Below are 26,888 nucleotides of genomic sequence, written 5' to 3'. Positions count from 1 at the left end.
AATCTTTATAAACCATGCAAACAAGAGAATTTGAGATGGGTTAATTATTTGTAGCTACTAGAGAAGTCGGAAGAGGGCTAACGTAGCTTAGTTTAATTAACTCTATGCAATTGCCATGAATGCCTTCCCAAGTAACAGCCCTCTCTGCTACCCTGCAAGTCTTAATAAAGCCTCTATGCTTTTCTCCTGTGTCTCAAGGGCTGTCGGAGCAGCATACCTGCAGGAGACAGCAATCTCCTCCTCACATTAAGTAGTAAGCGAATGTTTAAGTCTCCGTAAACATTCAAGGATTCATCCAAGGCAAAGTTGCAGTTGTAGATTACGTGGGATGGGATAAAGGGTAGAGTTAGCCTTCAGTCGCTGATGAGCCTTCCAAAGTTCATTTCTCCATCGATCTAGAGTTTGAAACCTATTTTGTCATGGACGTAGTAGGTAAGGTTTTTCAGGTCACCCCACAAATGTCCCTGAAACGATACACTGTGTTACCTGAAGTAATATACTTTTGTGTTCATGTTGTTTTAATCCAAATGAATTATAGAAGCATAGTTGCTAAATATAGCCAGATTTATGTTCCATCAGCCAGTTGCTTTACTCTCAAGTCCTCAGTACTGTTAACCTAACGGCATATACAGCAGTGGCTCATGGGAAGATGCTGTCAGTTTTATTTGGGGTAATCTAGCCGTGTCCTCTGTTCAGTTTTACCAGTTCGTGGCTGAAGTGTCAGGTAGAATTAGCAGAAGATCTAGGCCCAAGAGACAACCTCACTGAATAAAGTATGCCGTACATGTTGAATATTGCTTGCGGAGAGCTTTGCTCTCCACATCGGCTATCCGAAGCAATTTGTAATAATGTTGAGGTGATGGAACAATTGACAGTAAAATCCGTCACCACCTCTTTCTGCTCTAACCTTTCCTAAAACTCTCAGGACTGGGAACTTGTGACACAGGAGGGCATTTAGAGTTCGACTCACTTGTTTTGACTTTCAGAGCAACAAATCATTAAGTTCAGAAAGATGCCCATAACCTCTTAAGCTCTCACAATTACTCCTGTACCAAGATTCCATTGAAAATGTTTTAAAGGATTTTATTTATTTATTTGAGAGAAAAAGAGTGGGAGTGAGGGGGAGAGAGAGAGAATGAGCCGGGGGGGGGGGAGCCAGAGAGAGAAGCAGACTCCCCAGTGAGCAGGGAGCCTAATGCGGGTCTTGATCCCAGGACCCCAGGATCATGACCTGAGCTGAAGGCAGTTGCTTCACTGACTGAGCCACCTAGGCACCCCTCCATTGAAATTTTCTAAAAGGAAGCGCACAAAAACTCCAAACTGCCTGCCCCTTAAGAAAAGTCAGCTGTTGAGTTTAAGAACTAATCACACACACACACACACACACACACACACACAAACCAACTATGGGTGCCATAGTGATGGCTTACGTATGAAAATAATTCTTAAAATAAAAAGTAAATCACATAGATACTTGAGTGTTTGGTTATGTTTATACTAAGTTATTAGCACTGATACGGAGGGAGTGGTGGTTCACAGTACTTAGCATTTAAGAGGCTGAAATGAAGTCATGTTAAATCCCGTGAAGGGAGAAGGGAAGCATTGGTGTCCTTACCTTTTAAAAGTACTGCCTGTTTTATTGTCAGTACCCGTTTAACATGAACGTTTTGAAGAAAGAACTTCGAGAATTCCATAGTAGCCTTTACTGAACCTGTTTCCTGTATTCTGTATGTTTTCCACAATCCACAGTTTTAGTGATTTCAATTCAAGGATTAAGTGACCCCCTTAGCCTTTAAGTAACGAAAACAAGTTAGTATTAGCTAGGGGAGTCACTGTCTACGTTTTCTGGTACCTGCGTATTTCTCAGTACCATGGTCACATGTGTCAGGAGCCTTTCAAGGATGTGGCGTCGGCTCTAATAGGCATGAGCCTTCTTTCCAGAAAGCAGCGTGTAGCCTCTTTGTTTTTGCTTTTACGGTAAGAGTAGTTCATTACCTTCACTCACACACACTCCTTTAATTTGACGTTTGCTGCGCACCTTTGTGTCTTGGGCAAAATCGCGTAACTACCCTAGGCTCTTGTTTCAGTAGTCACTGGATATTGGGCGTGCTGGAAATTATCACTCAAACCTTCAAAACTTTGCAGCCAGATGGAATATTGTTTTGAGCCATGCCTCTACCCAGGACCCCACAGTGGATTATTATGGTGGGGAGTATAGGAGAGGAAGATGGAGTTTCGACTCTGTTCTTGAAATGAGACCAGCAGACGGTCCTCACACCCACTTACATAACTAGAGGAGGAAGGCTATAATGAAATTGCCAGATTGTGTGAACAGGATTCTAAAGCCTGCGGGATTTGAAGAGGAAGGGCAGCAGGGGCGGAGTCATTGGGAAACGTGCTTTGGGGGAGAGGGTGAGGCTACTGCTGAACCTCGAAGGGTGACTAGGATTTGGATAGGGAGAGAAGAAGAATTAGGAGGAAGGCATGTCAGTGTGAGAGGTGGGTACCGGAGAGGGAGTCCATAGTGGGAGAGAGGGAAAGAGGAAGAGGGACAGGATAAAACAAAAGGTACTGATATTAGAGTTAACAGGACATGCTCAGGAGAATAGTTGTGACCAAACAGCGAATTGCGAGTATTGTTGAAATGTAAAACTGTTAGATGTGTCCAATAGGACCGCTCTAGAGCACCTGAATCTCAGGCCAGGGTTAGACAAACTGTTTTAGGCATAAGCAATGATAATTTCCTAAAAGGGGACAGACATGATCAAAATGGTTGTGGGCACTTGCTCTGGTCCATTTTCTCATTCAGAAGATATGTATTGAAACTGCTTTGTCGGGGCGCCCTGGTGGTTCAGTCAGAGTCTGACTCTTGATTTCGGTTCAGGTCATGATCTCAGGGCTGTGATATCAAGCCCCGCATCCGGCTCCGCACTGGGCATGGAGCCTACTTGAGATTCTCTCTCTCCTTTTCCCTGTGCCCCTACCCGCCCCCCCACTTGCACACACTCTGTCTCTCTCTCTCTAAAAAAGAGACAGAAAGAAAATGCACTGTGTTTGTGCATTATTCTAAGGGCTGTGGTGAATACAGAGATAAGTAAGCTGTACCTCCACTCTAATAAGGTTATAGTCTTGTTGGGGAAATAAATTGATTCACTAAGCTCTGCTGTTCAGGAGGCTACGATGGCAAATGGTTGAGAATACTGACTTCAGTGGTAGGCAGACCTGGGTCTGAGACCTGGCTCTACCTCTCAAGAGCTCTGTGACGTTGGGAAAGGCACTCAACCTCTCTGAGCTCATTTGCTGTTCTGTAAAATGGGAATAACAGTATCACCCGGTTTATAGATTGTTTTTGTGAGACGTAACTTACATAATGTATATAAAGCATTTAGCAGAATGCACCTACATAATAAGTGCTCCGTAAATGTCAGCTGTAATGTAAACTTACAATGACAGGTTATTATGTTATCTTAATTATTATTATTACCTACTCTGTAGGCACTGTGATCAGGGCTGGGAATATGAAGATGAATGGGATATGGCCCCTTCCATCAAAGAGTTTTGTTATGAATGCTGTCCTTGTGGTGACTGTATTTTCCCACTCAGACACTGGTACCTAGGCTCCAACGGTAAAACAAGATATTTAAAATCGGGGCTGTCTGAAAGAATCCGGCGCTGGCTGTCATAGAAGAAGACACAGCCAGTCCTGGGCAGAGAGGATTGTTATCTCAGGTGGGTTCTAGCCGAAGAGACTTGCTCAAAGATGCTTTTGAAGAGCCGTTAGGAGATGGGTGGAGAGCATTCCACTGGAGAGAAGCACAAAGGAGAAGGAACGGGGTAGGAAATGGTGGCCGGCTTGGGAAATGGAATCTTTCTAGAGTGTGGGTCAAGGATGCCACGCATGTGATGGGAAGTGACATTGGAGAGAGAGGTATCAATACTGAACCGGGTATGGCCTTGAATGTTGTGCACGAAAGGTGGGACTTTGTTTTTTGTAGAATCAATCGTAGATCTTCTCTCCAGGGAGCTGGCAGTGTGAAGATTACATTGGAGGGACACAAGACTGGAGATAGACCAACGAAAAGGCTTTTGGAGTAGGTCAGACATGAGGTGATCCAGGGGTACGATGGAAGAATCCAGACTGCTTATTTACTTTGCCCTCCCTCCCTTTGTTTCTTGTGGCCAAACTTCAGCCTCAAATTTGTAAACCTGGAGACAGAGCACAGTGGGGAATTGGAAAGGGAAAGCTGATTTGGCAGGGGAGATAGTTGAAAATGGGACCTAATGCAGCTGGGAGTTCAGTGTAGACACTTAGACTTTCCTGGCTGGAGTCCTCCTCACTCAGCTTCCTTCTCCCTTGGCCAGAAGGTCAAGTCCAGATTTTGAGTGGAGCCCCTCTAAATTTTTTTTAAGATGTTATTTATTTATTTGGGGAAAGAGAGAAAGAGAGAGCAAGCAGGGGGAGTGACAGGCAGAGGGAGAGGGAGAAGCAGACTCCATGCTGAGCAGAGAGCCCGATGTAGGACTCGATCCCAGGACCCTGAGATCATGACCTGAGCCGAAGGCAGGCGTTTAACCGACTGAGCCACCCAGGCGCCCCGAGTGTAGCCCTTCGAAAGTGGACCCTGACTTTCGGCTCCCAATCACGTCTGTCCCAAACCCCAGGCAGAGTGGTCCAACCACACAGTTTCTCCACCTCCAGAATATAACCTTCTATTCACAACTCTGTATCTCAAATGCCTTCACCAGTGATGTCTCTCTGAGGAATCCCTACTTACGTTCTAAGATAAAGTTCAAAAGCCCTCTTTGGAAAATGTTTCCTGACCCGCACGGCTCTCACCCCACCGCTCAAGAACTAGGACTCTAACAGCATAACAGCACTAATAGTATGTCTTTGTTTTTCTGTTTCTCCCACTAGACAGTAAGGTCTTCGAGAGAAGGGGACTTTGGGCCCTAATTCCCTAAATGTACAGCACCCGGGGCAGTGCCTGGTACCCGCTAAGCCTTCAATTAAGGACTGGGTATAAGTGAATAAGTGAGTGAATAGGGTAGACAGTCAAGTTGAAATCTTCTAGAAAGTCATTTGGAAGTACAGGTGTGGAGCTTGAGTAATCATGGAAAGAGCAGGTGAGCTGTAGCTCAGTGTCGAACACCCATGTGACCTGGAGACTAGTGCTGTTGACTTACCTAACCAGGGAGGAGACGGGGCGGCAGTTTCTGTTGGTACAGGTTAAGTATGTGAAGTGTGGGTGTTCCAGAGCGCTGCCTGATTTGGACAAAGGAAGGTGACATATACACCCCTTCTTGTTGACCGCTGTTGAATTATTCACCCATAGCTGTGGCTATGGTTTTTTTTTTTCATCGATTGTGAAACAATGTATTCTTCCATGTTTTGTCCACCCTTCGTTGCTCTCTCCTACTCCTTCGCCATGCGAGCTTAAATATATGTTGCCAAATCTCTGATTTCAGTAACCAGCCTGGATTTCCCAGTCGTATTTACCTGGCCTGCTAGTAGCTGAGATAAAGCCTCCAGTTCAATATCGCCTGCCTTTATCTTATAGTTCCCTTTCAGTTGCCAGAAAAAGAAATAACAGAGTTCACAATTAACTCCCGATTATCCACAGATGAGTTTCCCAGCGTGTGTACCCTGCCTCCCGCCCCATGTGCTGCTGCTGAATGACAAAGATTAGTAAACAGATTATTCGGTCGGCTGCATTCCTCCAGTGAATCGCTGTAGGGGGTGAAAACAGGCACCCCTCCTCTCCCATCAAATACCTTTCAGAATTTTTGACGGAGAGTTTCAGGTAGTTAGTTGTAGGTACACCTTTCTCAGCAAAGATTTGTGTTCAGGGTTTGAGTGTAGTTAAATGAGCCCGTGGAGTGGTTTCATAATTGCTGCATTGTTAGTCAAACTCTGTAATTAGGGATGACTTCATTGGCCTAAGATTTCTCTATGGGTGACGCCCTGAATTCAGACCCAGTCGTACACCATATCCTTTTATGAAAAAGCCAACAAACAAGGTTTTGTTTGCTTTTTGTTTTATTCTCTTTTTTGAAAATCTGTTTTCCTTTGTCTCAGATGTTTAGGGAGAGAGAGGATCTGTGTTTTGTTTTGGTTTGGGTTTTTTCCTGCCTCTTTCCCTTTAGAGAGGAGGCAGGCCTAGGAGTGAGGGAGGAAACAGAATTTGGGACAGATCGAAGTGCTTTGCAGATGAGAAAATTCAGAAAAATGCAGAGACCCTGGGAGCTTTTACTTTTGATTAGTATTTCATTTGGCTACATTTAAATGGAAGGAACATATATTTCTGTGTTGTTTTGTTAATATCAGCATGCTTCCTCTGTCTCTCTCTCTCTGTTTCTCTGTCTCTCTCTCCCATGTAAATAAAGTTCACTTTTGTGGGAAGACAGACTGGGGGAAAGGACGGAATTCAAAAGTCAGACTTTCTTTTGGCCTGTCAATCACATGCTGTGAACTTGAAGTTAAACTTTTATTCGGCAAGCAAATTTTGCTTTTTACCTCTTTACCTTTTATTTTTCATCACTGATTTTTTTTTAATGTGCAGATTGGGAGGAATATGATAATATTGACAAGCTGTTAGTGATTTTTAAAAGTGGTCCCAAAATACTTGAAGTAAAATTTGCATTTTTGAGAATATCTCCTGGCCACTCTCAAGTTGTAGTTAGAAACTGGCCTTAATGAAGGAGCCAGATTGAGTCATGGGTGAAAAGTGGCTGACAGGTTTTCGTAGGGCCCATCCTTCTTAAATTACTTTGACTAAAGGCTTATAATTTTTATGTACGCAGGACATCTTTATACTCTGGAGTCAGTAATTATAGGGCAAATGGAAAAACTTTTCATACACCCCATTTAAAAGGTTCTTACTAGGACTTATGCTTATTTTTATGTAGCCTCTCCTAACTACTTAGACATTCATTTATTCCCCCATTTTCTGTTTGTTTGTTTGTTTGTTTGTTTGTTAAAAAGATTTTATTTATGTATTTGAAAGAGAGAGCACAATCAGGGATGGGGGTTGTGGGGCAGAGGGAGAAGGAGACGAAGACGCAGACTCTGACATGGAGGCCGATGCTGGGGATCCAGACCCGAGCCAAAGGCAGATGCCCAACCAGCTGAGCCACCCAGGCGCCCCTCTCCATTTTCTTTCATTGAGGATTTGAAGTTACTGTATAACATTGTATAGTTTACAGCGTGCCTTCACATATGCCATCCTTAATCTTCATGAGGACCCTGGGGAAGGAAGTATTATTGCTGCTATTTTCAAATGACTAGACGGGCCAGATGAAATAAACTTGCTCATGGACACACTGCTAGGGAAGAGCAGAACCGTGGTTTCCATCTTGCCGTTACAACACCCCACGACCTTGAGTGAGGAACAACGATAGCCCCATGTACAGGGCAGTAATGATGTCAAATCCTCAGTTTTGCTTCGTAAGCCCCAGTCTAGGATGTTAGAGTTGCTTTGAGAGAAGGCCCTAAAGTACAACGAATGCCTCAGGAAGAAGAATAGAGCATCTGTAATTTTAATTTGTAAGATTTTCATTTTTTAAAATCTTCATTTAAAAAATCTACTGGCAGTCTTAACTAAATTACTTAAATGGGATGTTTTTTTCCCCAAGATAGTACTTAATTACTTCATTTCCTTAAAGATACCATCAAATACCTACTAGTAGTTTTAAGAAAAAAAAACTTTTTTTTTTTTTTTTAAGATTTTATTTATTTATTTGACAGAGAGAGAGATAGCCAGCGAGAGAGGGAACACAAGCAGGGGGAGTGGGAGAGGAAGAAGCAGGCTCATAGCGGAGGAGCCTGATGTGGGGCTCGATCCCATAACGCCAGGATCACGCTCTGAGCCGAAGGCAGACGCTTAAAGACTGAGCCACCCAGGCGCCCCAGAAAAAATCCTTTTTTTATTCATTAATGCATTACATAAGCTACTTTAAAAATTGTGACTTTTGGGACGCCTTGGTGGCCCAGTGGGTTAAGCTTTCTGCTCAGGTCATGATCCCGGGGTCCTGGGATCGAGCCCCGCATCGGGCTCCCTGGTCAGCAGGAAGCCTGTTTCTCCCTCTCTCTCTGCCTGCTCTGCCAGCTCTGCCGCCAGCTCTCCCTACTTGTGCGCTTTCTCCTTCTCTCAGACAAATAAATACAATCTTTAAAAAAAATTGTGACTTTTATCAACTAAAGCATCTATTGTGAGGCTTTTAAATTTGATTTTGTATTTCTTAGATTTAACTCAGGTGCCTCAGGGTAGTGTTTACTTCAAATAATTATAAATAAATGAAATTGAGTTTATTTAAGCAAGAGACTCCTAAATTCAGCTGTTCTGTTATCCTGGACCAACTTGCCTGGAAATGTTGTTTTGGGGATATATGCATATTCCGGTTCTTTTTATTCTTCTTTGGATGTGCCTCCTGAAGTCTCCTGGGAGTTATAGGTGCTGTTGGGGAGAAAACAGTTTTGCTTCTGCCCTTTTAGATTCTTTGGCAGGTCTAATTAAATTGACATGAGACAGATTAACACAACAGTTGAATAACCTGCATACCTCCTGTATCCATGGGAGAGACCCAGGAAAACTGAGTAACTCCCTAAAATGGCTGAAGCCACCACCTTAAATACCACTTTCAGCTAAAGACAAAAGAAGATGCTGGGGGTGGGGAGTCAGTTATGGGAGGTGACCAGGAAAAGCACAGTAAACAACAGTGAGCTTGTTATGCAGATTTAAGATTATGCCTTCCTCTATTAATAAGAGTTTCTAGAGATTTAGATAGTCTCTTCCTGTTAGAGCACGGAGACACTCTGAAAAATGGAGATTTCCCTTATGAATGTAAATATTTCATACAAAAGGTTAACTTAGTTTTCAGAGCTTTACCTGTGTTTGCTATTTCATAAAAATAGCCAGCTTAAGATAATCAATATGCCAAAGAGGCATATTTTGGGGTGGCATATTTTGTTCCCCTTCAGTGTAAAAGAAGTCACTTTAGGCTTTCATCAAGACAATTAGACAGGGGGACGGCTGGGTGGCTTAGTCCGTTAAGTTAAGCATCTGACTTCGGCTCAGGTCATGACCTCAGGGTTGTGGGCATTGGGCGTCCTGCTCAGTGGGGAGTCTGTTTCTCCCTTTCCCTCTGCACCCCCTCCCACTAATGCGTGTGCATGCACGCACTCTTTCAAATAAATAAAATTTTTTTAAAAAGACAATTAGGAATAAGAAGAGAAAAAACTTGAAAGTCTATTTTGAGGTTTTTTTAATGCTGCACTATATTGATTTTTAAAATTTTTATTTTTGAAGTATAGTTGACATACAATGATTAGTTTCAGCTGTACAGCATAGTGGTTCGACAGTTCTATACATTGCTCAATACTCAGCTCCGTAAGTGTAGTTACCGTCTCTATTAATATCTTTTTCAGTAAATGGTTGCCTTGAAATCATTTCTGTGAGATCCAAGCATTTCCTAATTCTGTAGGAAGAACAAAAGTACTTCTTTCCTGGCCTATCTGAAAAGAAATTAATAATCTTTAAAGTCTCCAGAGGCTTTTCCCTTCTATACGTTTATTGCAGCCGCTAATCCCCTTTGTGTCAAATTATAATTATTTATATGTTGCCTTCCCCAGATTATAAATTCCTTGAGGGCAGGAACTAGGCATATAACAGATGCCTAAACTATTGGTAAAATTGTGTGAGGGTAGAGGTGTGTGTCTGTGTTGGGGAGGAATATGAAGAAGAGGGAAAGAGGTTCCTGCCCTGATCTGCCCCGCCCTGCCTGCAAAGAGGAGAAGGGGGGGGAGGGTTTAGTCAGCAGGGTTGAAGGGTTGGGCAGGAGAGGGAGCTGTGTCTAGAACCATCTTTGTCTAATGCTCTTTCATAAAGAAGGGATATGGTAGTATGAGAATAAAATCACTTGTCTTTTTTTTTTTTTAAACTCACATACTTTAGATCATTACTGATGTACAAACTGCCCAAACTGTAAAGGACCTTTAGAGACAAAGGAGAGGCCACATGTTTTGGATTTTCTGAGATGGTCTCACTTTCAAATTTTGTGTGCCATTGTTCTACATGGTATGGTTCATGGGAATGGTTAATAATTTTGTATTGAAAATGTTACTATTTTGGGGCGCCTGGGTGGCTCAGTTATTAAGCGTCTGCCTTTGGCCCAGGGTGTGATCCCAGGGTCCTGGGATCGAGCCCCGCATCAGGCTCCTCCGCTGGGAGGCTGCTTCTTCCTCTCCCACTCCCCCTGCTTGTGTTCCCTCTCCCACTAGCTGCCTCTCTCTCTGTCAAATAAAATCTTTAAAAAATAAAAAAATAATTTAAAAAAAAGAAAATATTACTACTTAAAACTTGCATAAAGAAAATTGGAGTAAATCCTATAGAGTATGTTTGTAATCAGAAGTGTTAAGCATCATAATAGTAAAATAAAGGATACTTTTTTAAAGTATTACCATTAGATTACAGTTTAACTTGAAAAATAGCTTTTTACTCTTCATTTTTAAAATGCCTACTTCGTATCTTACTGAAGATCTTTCTTTACTTTCTAGAGCCTCAGACTGCTCTGAAAGGTGACTTACCCACCTAACCTACTGAGAAGTGTGTCCCTCTTTGGTGACATTTTAACATCATAGGTAAGAAAAGTTTATGAAGAAGCAAATTCTGTTTTCTGTTTTTTCAAAGTCCTCTTTTTGGGACGCCTGGATGGCTCAGTCGGTCCAGCGTCTGCTGTAAGCTTGGGTCATGATCTCAGGGTCCTGGGATGGAGTCTCATGTTGGGCTCCCTGCTCTGTGGGAAGTCTGCTTCTCCTTCTGCCCCTACCCCCACTTATGCTCTCTCTCTCTAGCTCTCTCTCTCAAATAAATAAATAAAATCTTTTAAAATGTAAAATAAAATTAAAAAGATAGAAGTCTGTTTTTGGTGCGCCTGGTTGGCTCTGCCAGTGAAGTGTGTGACTCTTGATCTCAGGGTCACGAGTTCAAGCCCCACGTTGGGGTTGGAGCTTACTTAATAAAAAATAATAATAATAAAATGTTAAAAATAAATAAGTAAATAAAAGTCTTTTTACTTAATTTTTGAAAATACCAGTCATTAGAAATGTGTATTGCATTGTGGTGGAAACATTAAATCAATCATATGGTTGATTTAAAATATCCCAGGGGTTTGAGAAAGCTGAATTTGAATTCCAGTTTCACGGTCCCTCTGAACCTAAGTTATCTTATAAGAAAAAAGAGGAGAATATTTACCTCCTAAGGCTGTTGTCAGGGTTCAGGGAATTAATACAAATATGAATTTAATATAGTGCTTGGCACGTGGTTGTCGAATGGATGAATTTAGTAAAGAGCTGTTTTATCAAGTGCCTACTATGTGCCTGGGACTGTGATAAGTCCCAGAGAGAACAGCTATGGCTGTGAAAAAGACAGGTGTAGCCCAGCTCTCTCTTGATGAGTTGTTGAATAGTTTTTTAACTATTGACAAAAATTTCTGAAAGGGGTAAATACACAATCTCAAATTCGTGTTTTGTATAGAACATGAAATGTAACATAGAGTACTTTTTTTGAAAGAGTAACACATTTGAGGCCGTGAAACTATCCTGTAGATCCCTGTCATGATGTATTTGTCCAAACCCACAGAATATATAGCACCACGAATGAACTCGAAGGTAAACCATGGACTTTGGTGAGTACGATGTGTCAGTGTAGGTTCATCGATCATCGCAAAGGAGCCTCGTCTGCAGGGGGGTGTTCATAGCGGGGTAGGGTGTGTGTGAGGACTGAAATCTCTGTACTTCCCGCTCGGTTTTGCTGTGAACCTAAAAGTGTTCTATAAAAGTAAAGTCCTCAAAAAAGATTGAAAAAGAGAAAAAGCCAAAAACAAAACAAAACAAACAAACCCAAAAAAACCAACCAAAGCCAGAGAACACGTAATCAGTTTCATGCCTTTCTGTCCAAAAATTGTTGATAAGTTTGTATTTGGGGATTACCCATTGTGAAACAGACCTCTTTTCTCTATGGCAGGGCTCAGTAAAGTTTTTCTGGAAAGGTCCAGATCATAAATGTTGTGGGCCAAGAGGCAAAATCAAGACTATTATATTGTTTTTTAAAAAGATTTTAGGGGCGCCTGGGTGGCACAGCGGTTAAGCGTCTGCCTTCGGCTCAGGGCGTGATCCCGGCGTTATGGGATCGAGCCCCACATCAGGCTCTTCCGCTATGAGCCTGCTTCTTCCTCTCCCACTCCCCCTGCTTGTGTTCCCTCTCTCGCTAGCTGTCTCTATCTCTGTCAAATAAATAAATAAAATCTTTAAAAAAAAAAAAAAGATTTTAGTTATTATTTGAGAGAGAACATGAGAGAGCACAAGTGGTGGAGAGGGAGAAGCAGACTCCCCGCTGAGCAGAGAGCCAGATCCCAGGACCCCAGGATCATGACCTGAGCCGAAGGCAGACACTTAACCTACTGAGCCACCCAGGCACTCCTTCACATTGAATGATTTTTGAGTGACTTAATAGGAAAAAATGGTAACAATGTAAGGTGATGGATGTGCTAACTAACCTTATTGTAGTAATCATTTCATGATACATTAGTATATCAAATCATCATGTTATACACCGTAAGCTTACACACTATTATATGTCAATTATATCTCAATAAAGCTGAAAAAAATGGAAGTAGCCAGTAAGCTAGAGAGAGATAAGAGCTTAATAGAACAGTTGCATATTCTCTCAATCTTTGGTCACAAAAGGACTTTCAGTTTTCACATGAATAACCACAGATTTCTATTGTGATCTCTTTCCTGTCATTGCTAGGTACCTTGGCTCTTCCTTTGTAAAACTCTGTCCTTGAAAGGAGGATTCAGAGCTATTTTTTTTTTCTGAATAACTTCTGGTAAATAATGACTCCTCATGTGTCTGTTTTTCTTTATTATGACTTTAGCTATAAATATGGGAACACATTGAGATGGTTTTAGCAGTTTGCAGTTCTGTTTAAATTATCTCTAAGATGAGAATTTCGCAGGAATGCTTATAGTATAATCGTCACGAAAATCTTTCAGTCTTAAACCTTTCTGGTTTCTCTTTAGATCTTTAAATGGAGGAGATGGCTACCACTCAGATTTCCAAAGATGAGCTTGATGAACTCAAAGAGGCCTTTGCAAAAGTTGGTAAGTATTTTTTTTATAGCTTTAACTATAGTAAAGCCATCTTTGTTTGGCCCTAATGTAGGTTAATTCTCTAAAATATATGAATGGTTAATCACAAACCTTAGGGCAGGATAGTTAAAATCAATGGGATAAAGTTTTAGAAACTACACTTTAAACTGTTATTTCTAAATACATCTATCTACTATGGTCAAAGGTCTTTAGTCTAGGATACTAGTTCTTAACGTGGGGGGGGGGGCGGGGAGGGGGTGCCGTGGCTCCTGAAAACTGTGGACAAATTTTGTGTTGTTATTGTATTGTGAGTCATATTTTTCTGAGGAGAGGATCTGGAGCTTTCACCATATTCTCAGAGGGATGTGTGACCCGTGAAAATATTAGATGATGATTAGGTAATGTTTTACCTTTGCCTCCTTAGCTTGGCTTTATTGCCTTTTCCATGGATCTTCTGTGCCTTTGGATAATGCAGCCCCTTCTGCCTTCTCACGTTACATTCTAGTATCAGCATTCGATGGGAAGACTTAGCATTGCCGTTTGGTTTTTCCTTAAACCTCACTGAACGTGTCTTAGAATTTAGCAGCTATGGAAGCAGTTTATAGTATTTACATTCCAAATTTCAGTGCTCAGGTCAAGTCAATAGAAGCTAGTGAGAAAGCAGGGTAAGAACTGACTACTGGTGCATGTACTCCCATGAGTCAACGTGGGCTTAGAGAGATAAACTACTATTTGGTATCTCCCCGATGAAAAGGTATAAAGTTAGGTCATAATGATTTGTTATTTAAATCAGACTTGATTCTTTGACCTGCATTGCGAATCGCATTAATGAAAAGTAAGGAAGTGTACATCTCTATTCCCATACGTCCATGACCAGCATTTTCTGTGAAGGCATTTAGTAAGTAACAGCCTGCCTTGGGAAGAATAATGACCACCCGATCCCCACCCCCCAACCAAAGTGACTATTCACAATCTCATCAGAATTCTAAGTAGAAAAAAATGGGTAGGCCTGAATCTAACACATTTTTCTGTGTGTGTCGGGGGTGGGGGGGGAAGCAGTCTATTCACTGGCCGCAGATACTACCTGCTGTAAGAAAGAGCACTACCCAGGCTGATACAAGATTGATTACGAGAAAACAGCAGGTGAATTCTTGGCTGCAAGATTTTTTAAATCTCACGACTCTGTAGAAATAGCCTTATCAGAATTGTTTTAGGATTGCATATCCTTTGAACCTTCCTTTTTTTTCTTATAATCCTCTCTCAGTGTCGGGGACAGCCTAATTTATTTGTTGATGAATAGAAGTTTGGGGAGGACCAGGACTTACTATGGCCATTATTGAATCTTCAAGGCCTCGCTTCCTCAAAAAAAAAAAAAAAAAAGTTTATTGTTGAATACAGGCCTTGTTCTCATGGGAAGCATCTTGGAAATAATTGTGTGCAATATCTTTTTAAAATGTAAAGCTATTCAAGTATGGTTTACTTGACAGAACTGGAATACACTCTTCAGTAAAAGAGCTTCATTGCTCCTTACAAGCTTTAATGATATGAAGAAGGGTTCACCAGTTGTCTCCATGGAGGAACCATGGAGTTAAATTGCCCTAAGTCAGGGATCAGTTAGAGCTTGGACTGCAAGAAAGGGTCATCATAGAAGTACTGTCTTATTTTAAATCCTGTATCTTGGAGGGGTTAGGGTAGACAAAAGAGATTCCCAAAGGCAGATTAGACTGTACGTGCTATTGATGTCCCTAACAGGCTTATATTCGTTCCTAAAATACGCAGTCTCTCATTGCTCTATATGCTGTAAGTAGAAATTCGGGAGCCCCCAGTTTCTGCCTGCTCTGCATATTATTCAGTATCTCACCGGGCGTTACTCGCATGTTAGGGTCGCAATCAATATTTAATTGACTGAATCCAAGGAATTACACGTAATCTTTTCACTTACTGAGACTTTGTCATTATCCACTGTAAACTAAAAGGGCCTTTGTTATGACGATTTTCATCATGGTGGAATTTATTGCCAGAGGTTTTGGCCATCACATTGTAGCACATAAAATTTATATATATTTTTTTCAGCATAATAAAGGCTTGTATGGAGTCTGTCTTTTAGAAAAGTGTTTAAAGACCCAGCTGAATCTTTTGATTTTTCCTTTAAAATCTTTGTAGTTTGTAGTTATTAGTTACGGAGCCCTGAGGCAACTGTCAAAGGTGTTACAGAAATCTTTTTTTTTTTTTTTTTTTCATTCAGGGAAACTTGGTTTGAAAAACAAGCTCTAGAACTTACTTTCCTGTCAAGGACAATTCTTTCTTATTGGTGGGGGGAGGGCAGGGAGGACCACTTTGTCTCTGTTCAGTTGTGACAAAATATGGAAATCATTATGTGATTTTTCCCATCTATTAACAATAATAGCCTTGATTATCTCTTTAGAAATTCAGCAAAATCATAGTGTGTGAGGAAAATCTCTGTAATTACTGCTAACCATAGGTTTTGTCCAATCAATTAATAGTGCTTTGAAATTCTCTTTACTAGCAATAAATCGAGTATTAAGATTTAAAGTTCTCCTTTCACTCACTTTCTGCACCTGCTTAGTGGTAAGCTCCAAGCAATATATTTTCATCTAATTATTTTAATTTTCTCAACATTTGTTTCTAGTATTTCCCACTGGGATAGCAGAAGCCTTGGCTCTCTTTTTTCCCCCTACTTCATAATGTTTCCGTTTTAATTTAAATGCTGCATAAGTTCTTTCTAAAGAAGAATAAATAAAACTTTCAGAACACATGGGAAGTAAATATTTTACCACCTAGAAAATGTCTTCTACGTTCTGAGAATTTACTCTTGTTATGGAAGCTGGAAGTCATTTGCATGATTACTTGTCATAAAGATAAATTCATGTATGTAAATCTTTTCAGATTGGCTTTAGTCCTGTAAACACTGACATCTGACTTTTTTCTCCTAAGCAGTTGCTACTGAGCTTTAAAAGAAAACACAAATTCAGCACTTTTGAAAGAAAAGAGTAACGGGGTTTTGTAAATGACTGGGAATACTGTGGGTATAGTCCTTTGTGGCTCCCCACCAAACAAAGTAAAAAAAATTTTGGTTATGGTGATTTTCTCCTCTCAGGAAGTTGACTTGTTTCAAATTACTTGATATTCTGTAGTACATAAAAACCACATCAGGATGATGCCACAAAAGGCACACAGTGGTTTAGTTTAATTTGATTTTAGTATTCAATAAAAACTACACCAGTGCATATGTGTTTAATTATGACTTAAAAAAAGAAAACCTAGAGGCCAGCCCAAAAAATAAACTAACCAGTGCTATTTCACTGAGCCGTCTGGTTAATTATCAGTGGAATATTAGAGGCGAAGGTCTTGGGAGGGTCTGCAAGCCCTGTTTTGGTGGCGTGGAAGGTAGAAGTACGCATGTGTGGGTGGGTAGGCTTCAGAGCACGAGCGCACGTGTGTGAGGATGTGCTCATGTGAGCGTGTGTGTGTATTTTTAAAGTGGGAGAGTGGCAGCAGGTGGGAACTGGTGGCCAAAGTTGCTGGAAATTTTGCATTGGAAAAAGATCGATAGACAACATTTTTGACTGCCTGGTTTCAGCCTGCTAATCTTGCCCAGCCTTCAGCCATCCCTGACCTCCACCTTTGAGGAGCCACAAGTGGGACGAACTCTTAGGTAGCGACCTCACTTCTGCCCTGAGCTGGGACTCATTAAACTGCCTCTTCTATTTGCCGGAATGAGCTACCTCAAAAGGTACAAGCTGTGAAGGGCAAAACTCATGTTTAGTGAAGCATCTGGAGATGTTTAGCGGCTGCCTTTGCTGACGTTTAAATGCCTAATGAAAGCTCGACTTTACTGCTTAGATCTCAGGATGGACTATAATCTAAATTCTTCTGCACGAGTCTTTTGGCTGAGTCTTCTAAATCAATACTTCGTGTGCTTTCACGGGCATTCAAGATCATGTATGTGCGCACACGTGTGGAAATCCATTACCGTTAGACACGTAGATTCCTTTTGTCATTATTATTTTTTTTAGCGCGAAAATGTTGTGGGATACATTGGTTAAACTAAATGGAACTTTTAAACCCAGCTTTTCTGAAAGGGTGGGCATCTGTACTTGATTGGTTTTCTTCTTTAGGTCCTAATGCGCACTATCCGTGATGGGTGAGTAGAGAGGTTGCATGTGTATTACAGATGAGGACGCACATATGCAACCTCTTTATAAGGAGAGACACTGGATTTAGACAGATTCAAGGATGGTTAAAGCAACACACACACACACACACACACACACACAACTTGGGGGTCAAAGGAAATTCCCGTCTTCCTTACTGTCGGATTTAAAAGACGAACTAGCACCCCAAAAGATGCATTCGAAGTGATAGATTGCGCCTCACACCACCTGGACATGGGCAGTGCAAAAGAGCTAAAATCAAAACCACTTGAATTCTGGCTCAGCTTTCTCCAGACAAGTACTTAAAATAGCTTAAATAACAGGATGCAAGGGGAGGGAAAACATTTCCTTTTAAGGATATGCATTCTTGGTGTGATTCAAACTTCTGCAGGAACACGGCTGTATAATAAGTTTATTTACTTTAAGGTTACTTGGGGGAGGGTGTTGAGAGAGTTAACTGGCATTTAAACTAATACTTGGTACAAGAGCATAATGGGGTTTAAGACAGAATGCAGATGTGACCCCTACATGTGTCATCAGAGAGAGAGAGAGATACAGAGACAGAGTGACAGACAGAATCTGTTGTTACAAACAGTTGGTTTCCTTTCGCTGAATCCAGTAGTCAATATGAAAGGCCTCTCGGGCACAGCACTGGGAGCCTGTTAGTGATTTTTTTTTTTAAGTGTAGTGATTTTTCTTTAAAAAGAAGAACACTTGGTCAATGGACTGAATATTTAGCTGTTTACTTTCTGCGGGAACTTTGTTCAGCGGGGAGGTGTGGAGTTTCTTTTTTCCTGCCCTTTGTTAATGTTGACTCCTACTGACCATATTTTCTGGACCCCAAAGTTGAGACTTGCTTGCACAGAAGCATTAAGAATGCTCTAGGTAGTATAGGCGGTATGATAACATCTACCTTATCAGGTGGTTGAAAATAGGAGTCTTCGAAATGCAGAACCTGTCCGACCCCACGCCGATGTGTAGTTAACGAAGACGTGGCAAATGAGCCAGAAAGGGCTTCCAGAATATTGGCAGCTTTAATGAGAAAATAGAGGGCTGCCATTATGCCAGGACACTGGGATGTTTCCAGTCGTTAAAACTGTTTTCAATCTAGGTCTGTGTTTTTTGGGTCAGTTTATTATTAAATTCTCCATGTTTGTGTCAAAACTCCGAATAGAAAAAGATCACTGCCAGACCTGGTTTTGGGCTCCTGGTTAATAATATCACCACTAAGATGGAAGCTTTCTAAAATGCCATTAAGCTATCTCATTTTCTGGCTTTCCAAGCACAGCATATTAGATCTCTGATAATAGTTAAAGGATGTGTGTGTGTGTGTGTGTGTGTGTGTGTGTGTGTGTGTATTTTGGCGGGGGATTGGAAATAAAATTAGCATAAAACTCTTTAAAAATAATTGCACCCTATTTTGTCTTTCAAGTACTTTTCCAGCTGGGAGATTTTGTAAAATTAATTGCAAGCTGCCTTTTTAGGCTCCCTCTGCCTTTTTATTGAAATTGAAATTGTTGTCTTCAAAAAGATATGATTTAGGAGTTCTAAGAAAGGCTGGCTATAATTTACTAGGACTAACACTAAAATGTCTTTGATTACGGGAGGTAGTATGGGCTCGATCTGCTGATAAAATATGGGAAAATAGCAGAGTAGGTAAAACTTTTAAAATATGTAAAACTAGGTGCATATGTTCAATGATTCTTTTCCCCTCTCTGGAAAGATAGAGGATAGCTAGGTATTCCAAGTGACTCCTATTTTCACAAGGATTTTAAAGCCACAGTTTCAAGTACGAACCAGAGAGAGTCCCTCCGATGAATTTCGGTATCTTTGGTATCTAGCTCAGTGCCTACCCCAGAGGCTGCAGAGCTTGCCTTCCGCCAAACCAGTGCACACAGTATTTCTTGATACAGACAAAGCAGGTTTCTACATTTAGAACAGGAGAACTCCTGACCTGACAGCCATCACTGCTTGTCTACTTGGGTACTCCTCAGTGGGTGTGTTCACTTAGAAAACCAAATTACAGATCTGAAGGCTGCCGGGTGGGGACAGGATTAGAACAAAGGGAATGAGATTGAATGTTATTTAAGGGATATTTCTGTCGTTATGGTTTCCTGGTGAATTGCCATTCGGTCTTTTAGTGCTATTTCTGGACTTTTTCCTTATTGTTTGTTTAATTCTGTGTTTAAAATGCTCCTTAGATTAGGGCATTCTTTTCCTGGTTAATACCTGAGAATCAATGGTCCTACAAAAATTGTTTTTTCCCATCGCTTGTTATATGCAAGGTACTGGGCTAGGTATTGGGGTGGAGATCAAAGATTCAGAAGAGTCTCTGCCAAGAGATTTGCAACCTAATAAGGAAGATTGCTGTGTACTGACCAAGTCTTCCTCCTCCAACCCCCTTTAAAATGGTCCCATCAGTTACTAACAGCATCTGTTTATTACTACTCTTACTTCAAAATGGAGTTTCCACATGTGGTTATTTTATGTTAGTTGTATTTTAGGGTGGGTACTTCCTGGCATCTTTTAATCACATCACTGAGCTGTCTTCTAAGTAATGCCCAACAGAGGTTATTTCAGGGAAGGCTCACGCAAACGCTACTTCTCCCCATTGCCTACACCTCTATCTAAGGCTAATAAACTGCCAGTTGGACTAGACTCTGGGGGCCTTGGTCAGTTTCATGTAGTTTTGAATGCACAGTTCTCCAGTATTCATTTTAAAAATCTCTGCCTTCTGCTTCTATTCTGTCACTGAGAAATCAAAAAGGAATAATTAAACACCTGTTCTAGGCTAGGTCGAGACTGGAGTCAATCACAGATTAAATTATGCTCAGATACATCATTTCAGAAGTCAGGGTAAAGTAGAATACCTTTAAAAATATTTTTTAAGGACTTATTTATTTTAGAGAGAGAGCATGAGTGGGAGGGGCAGAAAGAGAGGGAGAGAATCGTCAAGTAGACTCCATGCTGAGTGTGGAGCCCAGTACTGGGCCCGATCCCAGGACCCTGAGATTGTGACCTGAACCAAAATCAAGAGCCAGCAGCTCAACCAACTGAGCTACCTAAGCACTCCTTAAAAATATTTTTCTATCAGAAATTGCCAAGTGGAAGAAGTTTTGATAGTAGCAAGGAATAAGTGATCTTTTCCTAAAAGATCTAAAAATGAAGGAATGTTGTATTTAGATAATGTGATGTAATAATGATCAGAATATTATTACTGTATATTTGTTTTTAGTATGTATTCTGATTTTACCTCCAATATTTTTTGAAAGTGTGTTCGTGTGTGCGTGTGCATGTGCGTGCATGCACGTGTGTGTGGTTTGTGACGTTTTGGCTACTCAAATTTAGAATCAGAGTGTGCTAGAGTCAAAAAGGGAACTTGGAGACCATTTGATCCAAAGGACTTATTTTACAAATGGGAAAATGAAGACCTAGAGAGGTGACTTATGCAAATCCTACGTCACATTACTCCCACTTGTATCCCTTCAGCTATGCTGTGTATCTTTCACTATGCCACACTTACACCCTAGTAACGAGCTCTATTTTAACTTTTTATTTTATTTTATTTATTTATTTTGGGGGGGGGAGAGGAAGAGCAAGAACCTTAAGCAGGCTCCATGCCCAATGCTGAGCCCAACATGGGGCTTGATCTTGTGACCCTGAGATCATGGCCTGAGCTGAAATCAAGAGTCAGTCCCTTAACTGACTGAGCCACACCCACCCAGGCACCCCTCTATTTAAACTTTTTAAAGAAAATGGGAGAAATTGATTGGTTTATGCATGGAAGGAGGTATATTTAAACTCAAGAATTTCATTCATCAAAAGTTGCTAAAATCCTGCCACAGTACCATGTGGATTTCTTTGTTCTTTTTAGCAATTGCAGATGTTGCTGCTGGATTGATTTCACATATAAACAGTTTACTAGTAAAGTGTTTGATGTATGGCCTTTTATTAATTCAAAGCAAAGAAAGTAAAGATGTGCCCTAGGGAAATTAAGTGCTCTTTGTCAAAGGAAATATTTGTGATTTTCAGAAGTTTGGGGTGGTTTGAGGATGATGTTTTAGAAATATAGATACTCTAATTGGTAGATTTAAATGTGCCAATTACATTTAAGAGTACTTGACTCTAGACATATACTTCATTAAAATTAAATATAGAATTTCATCAGCCCTCAAAATATTGGGAAATGGTTTCATATAGGATATTTAATATTTTAATAGTTGACAAAAATTGGCTAATATGAATTACACTTAGAGCACACTTAGAATAAGGTCCATGGTGCTCTGTCTGCTTGTGTGCTCGCTCTCTCTCTGTGAAAGAAAAAAGAAAATCTTAAAAAAAAAAAAAAAAAAAAAGATCCATGGGGCGCCTGGGTGGCTCAGTCAGTTAAGCGTCTGCCTTCGGCTCAGGTCATGATCCCAGGGTCTTGGGATGGAGCCCCAGGTCGGGCTCCCTGCTCAGCGGGGAGTCTGCTTCTCCCTTTCCTCCCTGCTCCCGCTCTCTCTCTTGCTATCTCTGTCCTCTGTCTCTCTCTCAAATAAATAAGCGAACCTTTAAAGGAAAAAAAAAAAAAATCGAAAGTACTTTCCGTGACCTATGAGAGTATCCGTCATCAGCTCCTTGGCCTCATCCCTTACTTTCTCCTTTGTTTCCTCTGCTCAAGTCCTACTGGATCTTTGCTGTTCTCAAACCGTATCAGACACTCTTCCATTTCACAGACTTTGCATTTGCTCTTTCCTGTGCTTGAAATCTCTTCCCCCAGATAGCCACATGATTTGCTCCCTTACCTCACGTAAGTCTTCATTCAAATATAACCTTGTCAGGGGTGCCTGGGTGGCACAGCGGTTAAGCGTCTGCCTTCGGCTCAGGGCGTGATCCCAGCGTTATGGGATCGAGCCCCACATCAGGCTCCTCCGCTATGAGCCTGCTTCTTCCTCTCCCACTCCCCCTGCTTGTGTTCCCTCTCTCTGGCTGTCTCTCTCTGTCGAATAAATAAATAAAATCTTTGAAAAAAAAAAAAAAAACAAATATAACCTTGTCAAAGTGGCCATCCTTGACCACTGACATTTTGAGCTGCATATTCTGTATCGTGGGCGGGGGTCATATACGTTGTAGGGTATTTGGCAGCGCTGCACGCTGGATGCTGGGAGCATCCTCACACCACCCCTCACCCTGGCCCCCAGTCGTGGCAACCAAAAATGTCCCCAGATGTTTCTGAAGGTTCCCTGGGGGGCCAAAGAGCCCCCAGTGTGACCCCTTTCCCTGCTTTATTTTTCATCACAGCACTTATGTTGTATTGCATTATATTATATTTTATAGTCCTATCTCACCTTATATGTTATTTGCTTAGTAGTTGTCGTTAAACTGTGCGCTCGCAGACAGCAGACTTCTCTTTTGTTGGTGGCAGCATCCCCGATTCCCAGAACGGTACCCAGTACGGTTTTAAAGTAACGCGTCAAATAGATGAATTTCACAATGCATTTTCTGGAACAATGCTGTGGTTATCTTGAGTCATTTCTCTATTGAGGTTGTATCCTTTTATTATAATAATTAAATTTATGTATGAAATTCAGTGGGGACCTAAGGAATAAAAGGTATTATTGAACAGTAGGTATTTGAAATTGCTGGTGAAAGTCCAATTTTCTTTACTTAAAAAAATATGCCCGAGTGATTACAACACTCAGGATGTTAGCCCTGTTTCCCAGTAAATTAACTTCTGGTCATTGATCAGTTTTTTTCCCATTTTTAAAAGTCTCAGGCTAAGCATCATCAGCACTTAAGATACATACTCCATTAGAACTGTCCTAGCATAAAAATAAAAAGGTTATTTATAGAGTCATGGTAAACATTTGCATTACTCAGGACTGCATTTATTTTTATGAACTCTGTATTTGTCTTAGATTAATGTTTATTTACATTAGCACTTGAAAAAAATGGCACTGAAGATGGTAGTTTAATTTCAGGTGTGCTTTGTAATATAATCAGCATCAATTCCTACAATACTCTACTAGACTAACGGGAGAATGAGGGGCATAAAACTTCTAAATAGATACAGTAGAAATTGTTTCATACCATGGTGGTGTTTTATTGGTATATAGTCTATTATTTTTTAAAAGTCCTGTCAGCTTTCTGATTTAAAAATAATTTATTAGGCAACTCTGCTTTGTTAGTATTAAGGATGCTATTTTTAAGTGAAGCTACTTATACACTGTTTAAAATACAGGAAACATGATGTAAAACCATGCTCTTTCAGTTAAGATTTGCAGTTCCCTTTAAAACAACCTTAGATACCAACAGTGAGAAGAGCGAGCACTGTATTCAGGCGAGCTTAGGAACTGAGTCTCAAATGAAGAAAAATGCTCTGATCCTAAGAATACTCTGAGAGGTTAACTTATTTCTCCTAAACTTTTCCTTTTTTTGCCTGCTCTCCCTTCCTACAAAGATCTCAACAGCAATGGATTCATCTGTGACTATGAACTTCATGAGCTTTTCAAGGAAGCCAATATGCCATTACCAGGATATAAAGTGAGAGAAATTATTCAAAAACTCATGCTGGATGGTGACAGGAATAAAGATGGGAAGATAAGTTTCGATGAATTTGTTTATGTAAGTATGTGAAAATCCACCTTTATTAGGAGTCACGACTGTTCCTTTGTCTAGCGGGATCTTACAGTAATGAGTCCTATGAAGTTCCTAAATGTATCGTTATTAGTACTGTTACAACTAATAGAATTTCTCTCATCCCACCACAGGTAGTTCTTTTAGCCATTAGAGTATCTTAGCAAACGAATTGAGAAAAAGAACATTGACCGAATCAAAGCTAGAGCACAGTACTTGCTGTGAAAGGCGAACCATTTGCTCTAGGGCTTCATTAAAGGGCATTTTTCAAGGTGCTAAGTGCCATTCTTGAAGTGCTCTTTTGTCTCCCTTGGTGTCTCCCTGGGGGAGGAGGGTGCTTCCAGATGTTAATGCTACACCCTGACTCACAGTCTTGGAAGCTTCCTGAGTTGAACTTTCTGATTAAAAAGATGTTTGCGACTCTCGCCTTCGTAGTATTTAACCGTACGGTTTTCTCTACGATGATAATTTTGATAATTAAAAGTTAGAAGCATATCTTTTTAGTCCATTGGAAGAGGCATTTAAAATTTTTGTCTTCCTCTTCTGGTATCATCACATACTCCTCAAGGTTCGGGGCTGACTTAGTTCTTCTACTTCCAAGCACCTAGTTGCATACTCAGTGCTTGGAGAGCGTTTATGTAGCGCCCCTTACTAACTAGCCTTAGCTGCTAGTGATCAAGGTGATTGGGCGCCATTTTCAGTCCACAGCCGTTGACAAGAGTATTTGAGATGTAGCTGTTGCCTCTGCCCTTGAGATTTTATTGGTTTTATTTATTAATTTAGGGCCGGGTTTGGCTAGATCTAGTTAGGCATTCCTTTTACTGTGTTGTAAACAGGTAATTAGTTGCCTGGTGTTTATCCCAAACTCCCCAGCACTCTTCTCCTCCTTTTCCATGGTAACTGAGGCTCACTATAGCCAGTGAAATTCTGGTATGTTCTCTCCCATTAGAACTAACTCCTTTAGGACACTGTTAAGAGCTCCAGAAGCAAATTGACTAAATAATGATGTCTGCAGAGCTGAGAGCATTTGGCGGGGGGCGGGGAGGGCTGCTGTTTTAAAAATGTAGACGCGTCATAATTATAATGGTAGCATTCTTGCCGGCTTCTTTTGAAATACTGATTTCCTCCCCACTGTTTTTGTCTTCAGTTATTGCCAAAGCCTTTTGTTTTGAATTCTGTGTTCAATAGTAAGTTACAATTGACTTGCACTATGAGCACTTGCATGTCCACGGATATAAACGTGCTCCCCTTGTAACTGCATGTTGAATTGTGAATTTAAAGCAGCTTAGAGCAATAGTTAACTATGATTGGTCATTTTGGAGATAATTTACTGCCCAGAATTTTAATCTACTAGAAAGAATGGACCTAAATCATTAAGATTTGCAATGTGGCCAGTATTATTAAGGACAAAATTATGAAAGTGTCTTTGAGAAAAATGATCTTAGGAAAATAGTTAATTTTGTAGCTCTTGAAATGTTGCAGATTCTTCTGAGCTGTTGAGGCTTTGAAGTGAGAAGGTTTGATTACCTTAGCATAATCTTAAAAAGTAAATGATATGCATAATAATTTTGGCATCATTAAGAATTTTTTAAAAATATTAATGAGGACATTTTAGGTTAAAATGTACATTTTAAAATTGGAAGGAATCGATATATTTATACTCTGTCATTTTTCAAATATGAAGGACAGTAAAATAACCTGCCTGAAGTTTCAGAATGATACCACTGTGACTGGGCCGAAAGATGGGTGTCTGACCGCATGTCTGTCCACTTCCTTCTGCTTTGTCACCAATGCGACAGCTTAAAAATTGTCAAAATATGGGTAGATTTTAGTCATCTGTGAAAAAGGAAGCGAGTTATTCCTATCAGGTATTAACATAAGGAAGTAGAAAGAAACATGTTCTTGCATCTTGGGGTTTTTTATTTAAATTGTTCCATAAAAGGTGTTAATTGCAAAGCAGCCTACAGACAAAATCAGTTAATGTTAACTTTGGAGAAGAATATATATATATATACACACACACATACATACATATATATCAGAAAAGAGTCCCTAAATTATATGTAAACTTCAGATGTTAAAGTTAAATTTAAGGGGCGCCTGGGTGGCACAGCGGTTGAGTGTCTGCCTTCGGCTCAGGGCGTGATCCCGGCGTTATGGGATCAAGCCCCACATCAGGCTCCTCTGCTATGAGCCTGCTTCTTCCTCTCCCACTCCCCCTGCTTGTGTTCCCTCTCTCACTGGCTGTCTCTATCTCTGTCAAATAAATAAATAAAATATTAAAAAAAAAAAAATAAAATAAAGTTAAATTTAATACCTTGATTTTGTTTCTTCTAAGTATCTCAAAACGACATTACTGGATTTTTATACCTACAAGGTAATAGTGGGGTTTTTCCCCTGCATCTTTAAAAAGACTAGTGTGGCACTTTCTTTCAGCAGAAATGTCTGCATTAAACTCTTGTTTTCATAGTGAGAAATTTGCTGTTGCATAATGTTACTAAGTTGTTGACCTGCTTTAGGACTTTTGCTAATAGCACCGATCTCATCAGATTAAATAACTTCATATAAGTAAAGCGCTTAGAGCAGTGCCAGGCATATAGCAAATGCTAAGTATATGTTAGCTGTTGGGGGTAGTGCTTTCTGGTTTAAAAAAAAAAAAAAAAGCTGTGTTCTTTTCCTATTACTAAGCTCAGGCCTACAACAGATTCCAAAAAAAAAAAGGAAAAAATTCAAACGTACTACTTTGGAAACACTTTGGAAGCAAGCCTCAAACCCTGGAAGCCAGTCAATATTTTGTAATTCTTTCTGAAATCTTTCCTTCCTCCTAAGTCATTATGCCTCTGGATTGCTTTCGTCTGGCGGCTAGTCCTGCACGGAGCTAGAAAGGTGACGAAACTTTACAAAGGAATAAGAAAAAAAAAAAAAAATATATATATATATATATATAT

General features: G+C 40.5%; 1 protein-coding gene across 2 annotated transcripts in view; it reads left to right on the top strand.

Moving 5' to 3' along the window:
• The window catches only part of PLS3 (plastin 3), a 79,850-nt gene that overhangs the window by 29,454 nt on the left and 23,508 nt on the right, over positions 1 to 26,888 (top strand). The window contains exons 2-4 of one of the 2 annotated variants that reach the window (XM_040628910.1): positions 10,553 to 10,636; positions 13,079 to 13,159; positions 23,765 to 23,928. In XM_040628910.1, coding sequence (XP_040484844.1) covers positions 13,087 to 13,159; positions 23,765 to 23,928 — 237 coding nt within the window. In that variant the 5' untranslated portion in view covers positions 10,553 to 10,636; positions 13,079 to 13,086. The remainder of the gene's footprint in view (positions 1 to 10,552; positions 10,637 to 13,078; positions 13,160 to 23,764; positions 23,929 to 26,888) is intronic. The other variant, XM_040628915.1, reaches the window with a different exon arrangement.

This window comes from Ursus maritimus, assembly GCF_017311325.1.
Source record: "Ursus maritimus isolate PB19 chromosome X unlocalized genomic scaffold, ASM1731132v1 scaffold_X1, whole genome shotgun sequence".
NCBI classification, from domain to species: Eukaryota; Metazoa; Chordata; class Mammalia; order Carnivora; family Ursidae; genus Ursus; species Ursus maritimus.
This window is presented reverse-complemented; position numbering and strand designations above follow the sequence as displayed.